At 46.3% G+C, this 13,815-nt stretch overlaps 1 protein-coding gene across 1 annotated transcript in view; it reads left to right on the top strand.

Annotated features, from left to right (window-relative positions):
- The window catches only part of myo15aa (myosin XVAa), a gene marked incomplete at its 3' end in the record, with an annotated part of 141,253 nt that overhangs the window by 125,023 nt on the left and 2,415 nt on the right, over positions 1-13,815 (top strand). The window contains 5 exon segments of the mRNA XM_083779210.1: positions 935-1,095; positions 7,393-7,529; positions 7,683-7,816; positions 11,206-11,339; positions 12,583-12,723. Of these exon segments, the coding sequence (XP_083635336.1) occupies positions 935-1,095; positions 7,393-7,529; positions 7,683-7,816; positions 11,206-11,339; positions 12,583-12,723 (707 nt within the window).

Here is a 13,815-nt window from a genome sequence, read left to right as displayed (position 1 = left end):
TGATCAGTTAACTTCAAAGTCAAATAGCTGAGTGATCAGCACCCAAAACACCTGTGGCAATCAGGGCCTCTCCACTGTGTATGCGTGTGTGTGTGTGCTGCTTGTGTATGCTTGTGAGTGCTGTGCGTATGCTTGTGTGTGAGCACTGTCCAGGGCCTTTCTTACATAGGGTAAAGTGAGTTTTTGGTTTTTGGTTGAAACAAAATGTTTTTTTTGTTAAAAGGCTAAATCACCATATTCTCCTGTCTCTCCAGCTCTTTAATGAACAGAAAATACATTTTCAGGGAGGTGACAAAATTTCAGCCAATCAGGAGAAAGTAGCCATTCATCAGCTTGACTTATTATAGTGTTCCAGTTCAAATTTTTTATTTATTTGTGTCCACAAATCTTAATCTGTATCCTCCTCCTGACTGAGTTCTCTATCCTGGTTGGACCAAATTACTATCCCGACCTGGATATGCATTTTCCGTTTAATAAAAAGCTGGAGAGACATGGAGACTCCTGTTCCTGAACAAACACACAGTACTATCACAATATAGAGCTTTTCAACAGTTATGTTAACCAAAGAAAATCACTCACCCTACTAACTAACTAACTTAGTCATGAATAGCAAACAGTGGTCGGTATCAGGGACACGCAGAGAGTGTTAGAGGGGCAGGGGCTGAAATCCCGTAAGTGGGCACTTTTGGACAAAAATAGCGGAAATAGCAGATCTACAAGCTCCAATCTACAAACGAGCTGAGAGTTTGTACATCACCTATTTCCGGGGTGCAACCCTGCACTCTTTAGCAAGTGGAGATGCGGTGTAATGACATGGATTTATAAACGCAAAATACTGTGTTCAAGTTCAGAAGGCAGGATTCTCCTGAATGCTGCCTTTCTGTATATAATAATGTTTGTCTCCCTGTCTGCATGTCTCCCTGTCTGCGTTCAGGTCAGAACGTTCGTCCCTTGAACAAGCGAGAGTACATCCTGGACATCGCCACGGAGGCGGAGCCAGTGGACGCCAACTACAGCCTGTGGTTCAGGAGGGTCATCTGGAGTCAGACCCTCAAGCTGGACAACGAGCTCTACGTCACCATGCACTACAACCAGGTAGAACTACAACCAGGTAGAACTACAACCAGGTAGAACTACAACCAGGTATAACCACAACCAGGTAGAACTACATCCAGGTAGAACTACAACCAGGTAGAACTACAACCAGGTAGAACTCTACGTCACCATGCACTACAACCAGGTAGAACTACAACCAGGTAGAACTACAACCAGGTAGAACTACAACCAGGTAGAACTACAACCAGGTAGAACTACAACCAGGTAGAACTACATCCAGGTAGAACTACAACCAGGTAGAACTACAACCAGGTAGAACTACATCCAGGTAGAACTACAACCAGGTAAAACTACAACCAGGTAGAACTACAACCAGGTAAAACTACAACCAGGTAAAACTACAACCAGGTAGAACTACAACCAGGTAGAACTACAACCAGGTAGAACTACAACCAGGTAGAACTACAACCAGGTAGAACTACAACCAGGTAGAATTACAACCAGGTAGAACTCTACGTCACCATGCACTACAACCAGGTAGAACTACATCCAGGTAGAACTACAACCAGGTAGAACTACATCTAGGTAGAACTACAACCAGGTAGAGCTCTACGTCACCATGCACTACATCCAGGTAGAACTACAACCAGGTAGAACTACAACCAGGTAGAGCTCTACGTCACCATGCACTACAACCAGGTAGAGGCTGGAGGAATGACTGGGATCCTAACTTAATGGGTTATGTAACCAAGTTCATTGTGTGATGTTATTTCATTTGCATAATGGTTGAAGGCTGCTAAATGCATATTTCTATTATTTACAGTTAAAAAGAAAAAATATTGATATATATAATATTGAATTGTGGGGCGCGTGCATGTTTATTTGCGTTCCGGCTTGGGTCAATGGAACCTTTAAAGACAAATGTGGACAAGAAATCAAAAAGAAAATGTTGCTCCAGTGATTAGAAATTGATAATTCAAAATATGCTACTCATTGACTTACACATTGTACGCTGAAACAGCTCTCATAGCCTACTCTTTTTTGTGGGTTTTTTTATGAATAAAAATGTTAAAGGTATATTCAGTGATTTCACTTAATTCAAATATCACTTATTTTTTTGTTTTGTTGTGATAATCCTCCCTACTATAGAGTGTGCTGGCCATATAAGGAGTTCCTCCCTGTCCCCAGTTAACCCCTGGGGGTCAAAAAACCTTAGGTTTCGTTTTTGACTCTCTATCCTGATTGGACGAAAGGCTGGGTCCCACAGCCAAAAACGAAACCTAAGGTTTTTTGAGTGAAATCACTGAATATACCTTTAACTTCCTGTTGATTTTACTATTTGTGACCAGATTTGACTGAGAGACTGCCATCGCGCACATTCCAGCTTTTCACCAGAGGAGAAAACCTTTTTTTTTCTTTTTCAAAATGAGTTAATAGCACAGGCAGACTCTTCACATACTAGAGCATGTCTGAAATAAGTGTCAAAGCTGAAATTGACATGTAAATATGAAAAAAATGCTTAAACATGTAGCTATTGTAATGTTAGAGACCACAGAAGCTTTCAAGCCTGTTTTCTCAACTCGCTGTTTTCTGCAAGACATCACTCTATAAGCCATATCTCCAAAACTGGTGGGTCAAACTGAACAACCAATATGTCAATTTGAAGCTATGATTCCCTGCTTTGATATGAAATGAGAAAACAAAAATTCAAAAAAATCCAATGGCAGTCTCCCAGTCAAATTTGGTCACATTTGAAGAAATCAGTATGAGCTTTGGTGATGCTTTATATAGAGGGTATGCGCGTGACAGCATCATCATACCCAGAAGTTATGCGGGAACGCCTATTGAGTGGCAAAAAACTACTTTCTGGACTTGACAGTCTGTACATGCAAACAGAAAAGTCCTATCTGATAAATGTCTTTAAACCATTCTGACCTGAGATCAGATTCATACGAGGTTTCCGCCGGACACACACTGGTCTGATGAACCCATTCTGACCTGAGATCAGATTCTAAAAATGTCAGTCGTTCTTCGATTTTTCAAAAAATAGCAGACCTACAAGCTCGTATCGCGCCACTCGGTGGCGCGATATGAGCTTGTAGATCTGCTATTTTTCAATAGCTAAAGCATAACATGATGCCAACACCAAAATGGGTGCCCGGTCAGAATGGGTTAAGCAACATTAAATTCACTTTGTCTCTCACTCGATTTGCCATTCACTTTATGCATACCCTCTATTGTCTGAATCAACTCGTGTGTTCGTGTTTGTCTACGTACTAAAAGAGTGACTTGGAGAGTTGTTTCAGCGTATAATGAGGAACATATTGTGAATTATCAATTTCTTTTTTTTTTTAATATATTTTTTATCCCACGATTTTGTAACCCATTTTTCACCCCTGTGTCAATCATCTAATGTGATCCTGGGCTCTACACACTCTCCGCCAACCTGGGGAGAGCAACGGACTTAACTCATGCTTCCTTCATGCCTGAGTGTCCAAGTTGCTCCTTTACACCTGACAGGGGGGAGTTTCCCTGGTTGGACGTAGCGTGTGGAAGGAACACGTTATTCCAACCAGTTCCTTTCCCCTCCATCAGGCGCCCCGGCTGGCCAGGGGGAGGTAGTTTTAGAGACCAGGATTACTGCATGTTTTTTGTGAGGGTACCTACCCTAAGGGGACACGGGGAGAACATGCAAACTCCACACAGAAAGGCCCTTTCGCCAACCCCGCCTTCGGGTATGGGCACTGATGACGCGGAGGAGGAAACACGCCGCCAGCACCCACAGCGCCCCGAGCGGGAATCGAACCCAGGACCTTCTAGCTGTGAGGCGACAGCACTACCAACTGTGCCACCGTGCCCCGAATTATCAATTTCTAATCACTGGAGCAATTATTTTAGATTTTTCTTGTCCACATTTAGAGTTACATTGAAGTTGTAAAGAACATTCATTTTTTTTACTATTAATCTCATTTTATCATTGGCCAATTAGTTGGGGGTTTACTTGCAATACCCTCACGGCCCACCAGTGGGCCCCAGTTCACAGGCTGTAGTGAATCACTGTGGTAGAGGGAAAGAGACAGGGCCCTATTTCAACAGTGCCTTACCCCTACATCTTTTTTTGTTTGTTGTTTAAACATTTTTGAATAGTTCAAATAGAAGCTCACAATGTGTCAATATAGATCGAACTATTTTAAAATGTTTTTCAATAGTAGTAAAAGGAAAATAAGTCTTGTGATAAAAGTGGTAAAGCGCTGGCGACAATATAGGGCCCATGGAGAGAGAGAGAGGAAAGGTGAGAGAGAGACAATAGGGCCCATGGAGAGAGAGAGAGGAAAGGTGAGAGAGAGACAATAGGGCCCATAGAGAGAGAGGGGAAAGGTGAGAGAGAGACAATAGGGCCCATAGAGAGAGAGGAAAGGTGAGAGAGAGACAATAGGGCCCATAGAGAGAGAGAGGAAAGGTGAGAGAGAGACAATAGGGCCCATAGAGAGAGAGGAAAGGTGAGAGAGAGACAATAGGGCCCATAGAGAGAGAGAAAAAAGGTGAGAGAGAGACAGTAGGGCCCATAGAGAGAGAGAGGAAAGGTGAGAGAGAGACAATAGGGCCCATGGAGAGAGAGAGGAAAGGTGAGAGAGAGACAATAGGGCCCATAGAGAGAGAGAGGAAAGGTGAGAGAGAGACAATAGGGCCCATAGAGAGAGAGGAAAGGTGAGAGAGAGACAATTTGGGCCTATAGAGAGAGAGAGGAAAGGTGAGAGAGAGACAATAGGGCCCATAGAGAGAGAGAGAGAGGAAAGGTGAGAGAGAGACAATAGGGCCCATAGAGTGAGAGAGAAAAGGTGAGAGAGAGACAATAGGGCCCATAGAGAGAGAGAGAGGAAAGGTGAGAGAGAGACAATAGGGCCCATAGAGAGAGAGGAAAGGTGAGAGAGAGACAATAGGGCCCATAGAGAGAGAGAGGAAAGGTGAGAGAGAGACAATAGGGCCCATAGAGAGAGAGGAAAGGTGAGAGAGAGACAATAGGGCCCATAGAGAGAGAGAGGAAAGGTGAGAGAGAGACAATAGGGCCCATAGAGAGAGAGAGGAAAGGTGAGAGAGAGACAATAGGGCCCATAGAGAGAGAGGAAAGGTGAGAGAGAGACAATAGGGCCCATAGAGAGAGAGAGGAAAGGTGAGAGAGAGACAATAGGGCCCATAGAGAGAGAGGAAAGGTGAGAGAGAGACAATAGGGCCCATAGAGAGAGAGAAAAAAGGTGAGAGAGAGAGACAGTAGGGCCCATAGAGAGAGAGAGGAAAGGTGAGAGAGAGACAATAGGGCCCATGGAGAGAGAGAGGAAAGGTGAGAGAGAGACAATAGGGCCCATAGAGAGAGAGGAAAGGTGAGAGAGAGACAATTTGGGCCTATAGAGAGAGAGAGGAAAGGTGAGAGAGAGACAATAGGGCCCATAGAGAGAGAGGAAAGGTGAGAGAGAGACAATAGGGCCCATAGAGAGAGAGAGAGAGGAAAGGTGAGAGAGAGACAATAGGGCCCATAGAGAGAGAGAGAGAGGAAAGGTGAGAGAGAGACAATAGGGCCCATAGAGTGAGAGAGAAAAGGTGAGAGAGAGACAATAGGGCCCATAGAGAGAGAGAGGAAAGGTGAGAGAGAGACAATAGGGCCCATAGAGAGAGAGGAAAGGTGAGAGAGAGACAATAGGGCCCATAGAGAGAGAGAGGAAAGGTGAGAGAGAGACAATAGGGCCCATAGAGAGAGAGAGGAAAGGTGAGAGAGAGACAATAGGGCCCATAGAGAGAGAGAGGAAAGGTGAGAGAGAGAGACAATAGGGCCCATGGAGAGAGAGGAAAGGTGAGAGAGAGACAATAGGGCCCATAGAGAGAGAGAGGAAAGGTGAGAGAGAGACAATAAGGCCCATGGAGAGAGAGAGGAAAGGTGAGAGAGAGACAATAGGGCCCATAGAGAGAGAGGAAAGGTGAGAGAGAGACAATAGGGCCCATAGAGGGAGGGGGAAGGTGAGAGAGAGACAATAGGGCCCATAGAGAGAGGAAAGGTGAGAGAGAGACAATAGGGCCCATAGAGAGAGAGAGGAAAGGTGAGAGAGAGACAATAGGGCCCATAGAGAGAGAGACGAAAGGTGAGAGAGAGACAATAGGGCCCATAGAGAGAGAGAGGAAAGGTGAGAGAGAGACAATAGGGCCCATAGAGAGAGAGACGAAAGGTGAGAGAGAGACAATAGGGCCCATGGAGAGAGAGAGGAAAGGTGAGAGAGACAATAGGGCCCATAGAGAGAGAGAGGAAAGGTGAGAGAGAGACAATAGGGCCCATAGAGAGAGAGAGGAAAGGTGAGAGAGAGACAATAGGGCCCATGGAGAGAGAGAGAGGAAAGGTGAGAGAGAGACAATAGGGCCCATAGAGAGAGAGGAAAGGTGAGAGAGAGACAATAGGGCCCATAGAGAGAGAGAGGAAAGGTGAGAGAGAGACAATAGGGCCCATGGAGAGAGAGAGGAAAGGTGAGAGGCAGTGGCGTGCACAGACATTTAGAGGGGCAGGTGCTCAAGTGAAAAAAAGGGCACCTTGTGCAGCACATTTTGGGGCGGGAACCCATTTTGGTGCTTTAGCTATTGAAAAATAGCCGATCTACAAGCTCATAGCGCGTCACCAAGTGGCGCGCTACGAGCTTGTAGGTCTGCTATTTTTTTTTAATCAAAGAACGACTGACATAGAAACATAGCTTTAGATTGTGGGGGACCTAAATAATATAATAGTAGAAGCGTTTTTTTTATCAAGATTTGATCAATGTCACCATGGTCCACACACTATAAATTAAGAAAAAATCACACCAGTGTGAACCGAGTGGTGCAACTCCCGTCTATTGGTTCTCTGTATCGTTCCAATTTGTATCGTTCCAATTTCTTCTCTGTATCGTTCCAATTTCTTCTCTGTATCGTTTGCGTCCAGCAGGTGGCAGCCATGTCACATACTTCTCTCGTTCCAATTTCACACATGCGCACACCACTCATGCTCATGGTTACAGGTACACACACAGGTACACAGGTACACACACAGGTACACAGGTACATGGTCATTGCAAGCTGGATGTAGAAGTGGTTGCACCACTTAAAAAATAAAACGTTTTTTTGCACATTGCCAAAAGGGCAGGGCAGTGCTCTAGCACCCCCTAGTGTCTATCTGTGCACGCCACTGGTAAGAGAGAGACAATAGGGCCCGTGGAGAGAGAGAGGAAAGGTGCCAATGGATCTTCTTTGTCTCATTGTGTCCAGGTGTTGCCAGACTACCTGAAGGCCCTGCTGACCGTCTCTCTGTCTCATTGTGTCCAGGTGTTGCCAGACTACCTGAAGGCCTTGCTGACCGTCGTGCCCGTCCAGGGGAAGGCCAGCGAGCAGCAGCTGCAGCAGCTGGCCAGACTGGCAGCCTTACAACACCGTGCCAAGGACACCATCTACCTGCCCACCCTGTAAACGCACGCACACACACACACACACACACACACACACGCGCACGCACACGTACGTACACGCGCGTCTACCTTTCTGATTCTCTGTTCTCTCGTGCTCTTTTCTGTGTGTGTGTGTGTGTGTGTGTGTGTGTGTGTGTGTGTGTTGTATAGGCGAGAAGTGCAGGAGTGTATTCCTCCCCAGTTCTATGGCATGATGGGATCTCAGCAGTGGCTCAACGTGATCTCTCAGCACATGCCACAGGTCCAGCCCCTCACCCCCAACCAGGCCCGCGCACAGTTCCTAGGTACAGGCCCTCACACACACACACACACACACACACCTACGCACGTGCACAGTTCCTAGGTACAGGCCCTCACACACACACCTACACACATGCACAGTTCCTAGGTACAGGCCCTCACACACACACACACACACACCTACGCACATGCACAGTTCCTAGGTACAGGCCCTCACACACACACACACACACACACACACCTACGCACGTGCACAGTTCCTAGGTACAGGCCCTCACACACACACACACACACACACACACACACCTACACACGTGCACAGTTCCTAGGTACAGGCCCTCACACACACACACACCTACGCATGTGCACATAGGTACAGGCCCTCACACACACACCTACACACATGCACAGTTCCTAGGTACAGGCCCTCACACACACACACCTACGCACGTGCACAGTTCCTAGGTACAGGCCCTCACACACACACCTACACACATGCACAGTTCCTAGGTACAGGCCCTCACACGCACACCTACACAGTACACACGTGCACAGTTCCTAGGTACAGGCCCTCACACACACACCTACACACATGCACAGTTCCTAGGTACAGGCCCTCACACACACACCTACACAGTACACACGTGCACAGTTCCTAGGTACAGGCCCTCACACACACACACACACACACACACACACACACACACACACACACACACACACACACACACACACACACACACACATGCACAGTTCCTAGGTACAGGCTCTCACACACACACCTACACACATGCACAGTTCCTAGGTACAGGCCCTCACACACACACCTACACACATGCACAGTTCCTAGGTACAGGCCCTCACACACACACACACACACCTACACACATGCACAGTTCCTAGGTACAGGCCCTCACACACACACCTACACACATGCACAGTTCCTAGGTACAGGCCCTCACACACACACCTACACACATGCACAGTTCCTAGGTACAGGCCCTCACACACACACACACACCTACACACATGCACAGTTCCTAGGTACAGGCCCTCACACACACACCTACACACATGCACAGTTCCTAGGTACAGGCCCTCACACACACACCTACACACATGCACAGTTCCTAGGTACAGGCCCTCACACACACACACACACACCTACACACATGCACAGTTCCTAGGTACAGGCCCTCACACACACACCTACACACATGCACAGTTCCTAGGTACAGGCCCTCACACACACACCTACACAGTACACACGTGCACAGTTCCTAGGTACAGGCCCTCACACACACACACACACACACACACACATGCACAGTTCCTAGGTACAGGCCCTCACACACACACACCTACACACATGCACAGTTCCTAGGTACAGGCCCTCACACACACACACACCTACACACATGCACAGTTCCTAGGTACAGGCCCTCACACACACACACCTACACACATGCACAGTTCCTAGGTACAGGCCCTCACACACACACACCTACACACGTGCACAGTTCCTAGGTACAGGCCCTCACACACACAGTGTGTACTGTACAGGATTACCCTATTCCAATCTGATTTTTTTTTTCTTTTTTTTTTTAAAATGCCTGATGCACAAGCTCACATCGAGTTACATTTGCGGTGCGCTGTGAGCTTGTGGATCTGTATTCATCATACAACGAAGTACGGAGTGCCGTTATTCGATGTGTCGATGGAGTTAACATTACTTGAATAGACCCCCAGGTGTGGTTAGAATATTCAAATATGTCATGCCCTTTGTATTTTTGGTTTCTTTCTGAAAGTCAAAAGGCCCAATCGAAAATACTGTAAAAATCCACCATTTTTGTGACATCATAACCCTAACCCCCTCCTCCGCATTATCATATACAACACACCGCTGTGGGCGAGGCTTGAGTTCGGTGGATGGTTTATACCAGGTATACTTAATGAACTGGTGGGTGTGTTAACATAAAAACACCATTTAAAGGAGAATTCCATACTAAAAGGCTTTCTTACCTTTCTTTGTAGTTGTTACGTCCCCACCAAAGAGGTCCAGGTGTTATTTTGTGCAAAAGCTCCTTTTGGCTGTTTCCCCTACCATAAGCCCTAAATGAATTGCATTGAATTGAATGGGAATTGAATGGGGCTATGGGGTGTTGTGCTAATTTGCTTATTTCCATCGCTCAAAATTATAATTTCTTTGTATATATCCTCTCTTCATAATGTAAATAATATCCCAAGCGGCACACTTTACTACTTCTTTCGATGGAAATAAGCGAACTAGCATAACACCCCATAGCCCCATTCAATTCCCATTCAATGCAATGCAATTCATTGAGGGCTTATGGTAGGGAAAATAGTCAATAAGGAGTTTTTGCACAAAAAAACACCTGGACCTCTTTGGTGGGGACGTAACAACTACAAAGAAAGGTAAGAAAGATAAGAAAGCATTCTAGCATGGAATTCTCCTTTAAAGTAAACACTGATAATCATGTTTTAGGGGGGGGGGATCACGGCACTCCATCTTTAATGAGAGCAAGGACTTCCACTGTAATGTGGCCTGGTTGAGCCTGTGAATTGAATCCCAGGTCATCTCTACATGTGGGGGTTTGGTTTGAATCCCAGGACATCCCTACATGTGAGGGTTTGATTTGAATCCCAGGTCATCCCTACATGGGAGGGTTTGATTTGAATCCCAAGACATCCCTACATGTGAGGGTTTGATTTGAATCCCAAGACATCCCTACATGGGAGGGTTTGATTTGAATCCCAAGACATCCCTACATGTGAGGGTTTGATTTGAATCCCAAGACATCCCTACATGTGAGGGTTTGATTTGAATCCCAAGACATCCCTACATGTGAGGGTTTGATTTGAATCCCAAGACATCCCTACATGGGAGGGTTTGATTTGAATCCCAAGACATCCCTACATGTGAGGGTTTGATTTGAATCCCAAGACATCCCTACATGGGAGGGTTTGATTTGAATCCCAGGTCATCCCTACATGTGAGGGTTTGATTTGAATCCCAAGACATCCCTACATGTGAGGGTTTGATTTGAATCCCAAGACATCCCTACATGTGAGGGTTTGATTTGAATCCCAGGTCATCCCTACATGTGATGGTTTGATTTGAATCCCAAGACATCCCTACATGTGAGGGTTTGATTTGAATCCCAGGATATCCCTACATGTGAGGGTTTGATCTGAATCCCAGGTCATCCCTACATGTGAGGGTTTGATTTGAATCCCAGGACATCCCTACATGTGAGGGTTTGATTTGAATCCCAGGACATCCCTACATGTGAGGGTTTGATTTGAATCCCAGGACATCCCTACATGTGAGGGTTTGATCTGAATCCCAGGACATCCCTACATGTGAGGGTTTGGTTTGACCTTTGACCTTTGTTACACCGGTCTGTTTCAGGTCTGATCAGTGCCTTCCCGATGTTTGGCTCCTCCTTCTTCTACATCCAGAGCTCTAGCTCCGCCTCTGTCCAGGCCCCATGCATCCTGGCTGTCAATCAAAACGGACTGCACTTCCTCAACAAGGACACTCATGTATGTCACGCACACACACGCACCCACGCATGCCATGCACGTGTATACAAACATGCATACTTGTGTAGTCAAGTGTCTGTCTCCATCTGCTGGACATGATGCTGGCCAGTGGCCACCATCTCCTTATGCTGCTCACACTGGGCGGATGCAAATATATACAGTCTGCCTGCCATTCATTGTTAACCCATTCTGACCTGAGATCAGATTAAAAAAAATGTCAGTCGTTCTACGATTCTTCAAAAATAGCAGACCTACAAGCTCGCAGCGCGCCACTCGGTGGCGCGCTATGAGCTTGTAGATCTGCTATTTTTAAATAGCCAAAGCATAACATGAAGCTAACACCAAAACGGTGTTCCCGCCCCAAAATGGGTTAATGGGAAGCCAGCGACATGAAGACGCGATGATGCATCCGACGTTTGTAAAGCTATATACAGCTACAAAGACGTCGAGCGGATTTCAACTTCAGATACAAAGATGCAAAGCTATATAAACACGCTATGTGTATAGCTTTGCATCTTTGCATCTTCTGCATCTGCCCCTGTGAGTGTGAACGCACGCAGCAATCATCCATCCATGATTCTATAAATGCTGTTCTCAGATCATCATCAGATCATCACCAATCCAAGTAGCACTGTACATTCATTGTTTGTGTGTGTGTGTGTGTGTGTGTGCGTGTGTGCGTGTGCGTGTGTGTGTGTGTGTGTGTGTGTGTGTGTGTGTGTGTGCGTGTGCGTGTGCGTGTGCGTGTGCGTGTGCATGTGCATGTTTATGTTTATGTTTATTAAAGGATCCCCATTAGAGACACATGAAAGAGCCTCTAGTCTTCCTGGGGTCCTAAATAACACAAATACAATACAGATGTACAAGTAAAAATTCACATTAAAACAGGAAAAACTAAATTAAAAATACAAAAACAAATTCACATGATAAAAACTATCAATAAACTCAAATACTCAAATCAGTTATATACTTGACAAATTGGCAAGGTATCGTTTGACATTTCTTTTGAAAGTAGTTTTGTTATTTATTGTCGATAAGATGTTTTTGGGCAGAGCATTCCAGAGAATTATTGCCCTATATATACACCAGTGTTTTTGAGACAGTTTGATTTAGGTGTTATTCTTATTCTTATATGTTTTCAGAGGCTGCTCCTCTAGTGTTGTGACCATGTTCAGCAGTCATTTTTAACTGGTGAGCCAGGCTGTATGGCTTACCGCGTGTGCGTGTGCGTGTGTGTGTTCAGGAGGCCATGGTGCGCTTCCCCCTGAAGGAGGTCCAGTCCACTCGTACCCAGCGGCCCACCTCGGGGTCCAGTTACCCCTACGTGGAGATCATGGTCGGGGACCTGCAGTCGCAGCGCGTCATACAACTACAGCTGGAGCAGGTCATTATGCTGACATTGTTGTGCTTGTGTGTGTGTGTGTGTGTGTGTGTGTGTGTGTGTGTGTGTGTGTGTGTGTGTGTGTGTGTGTGTGTGTGTGTGTGTGTGTGTGTCCGTGTGCGTGTGTGGGCTTGTACACTCAGCCGTGTTCAGCACGCGACACCGTCACCATATGACGAAGAAATATGTGACTGTCTGTTTGTGCGTATGGCATGCAGACATAGATGATAAACAGCTCTCGGTACACAAAGTCAATAAATCATTGGTATACCTTACGTACTAATAATACAACTGTATTTGTAGAGCACCTTTCACGACATGAAATGCAGCTCAACGTGCAGCTTTACAGAGCAATAGAGGGGGAAAAAGGAAAAGCTAAAGGTATAACGCAACGTCAAAGTAATAGCAGTGAATAAGGCGATACAGTGAGGAGGACATGGATATCAACCAGGATTGTAAATGCTTTACGCAAAACGCAAGAGTGTAGAAGTAGGTCTTGAGCTGTGCTTTTAAAATGTCTACGGGGCACGGTGGCACAGTTGGTAGTGCTGTCGCCTCACAGCTAGAAGGTCCTGGGTTCGATTCCCGCTGGGGACGCTGTGGGCACTGGCGGCGTGTTTCCTCCTCCGCGTCACCAGTGCCCATATCCGAGGCGGGGGTTGGCGAAAGGGCCTTTCTGTGTGGAGTTGGCATGTTCTCCCTGTGTCCCCCTAGGGTAGGTACCCTCACAAAAAACATGCAGTAATCCTGGTCTCTAAAACTACCTCCCCCTGGCCAGCCGGGGCGCCTGATGGAGGGGAAAGGAACTGGTCGGGAATAACGTGTCCCTTCCACGCGCTACGTCCGGCCCGGGGAAATTCCCCTATGTCAGGTGAAAAGAAGCAGCTTGGACTCCTCATGCATAGAAGGAGGCATGAGGTCAGTCCGCTGCCCCCCCCCCCCCCCCCCCAGGTTGGCAGAGGAAGTGTAGCGCCCAGTATTACATTAGATAATTGGTGATAACTAAGTGAAAAGAAAACTGGGTTACAAAATCGTGGGATAAAAATTTAAAAATAAAAAATAAAGAATGTCTACAGTGGACACATTATAGGCATC

The sequence above is a fragment of the Protomyctophum parallelum genome, assembly GCF_964188405.1.
Source record: "Protomyctophum parallelum genome assembly, chromosome: 13".
Taxonomy (NCBI): domain Eukaryota; kingdom Metazoa; phylum Chordata; class Actinopteri; order Myctophiformes; family Myctophidae; genus Protomyctophum; species Protomyctophum parallelum.
This window is presented reverse-complemented; position numbering and strand designations above follow the sequence as displayed.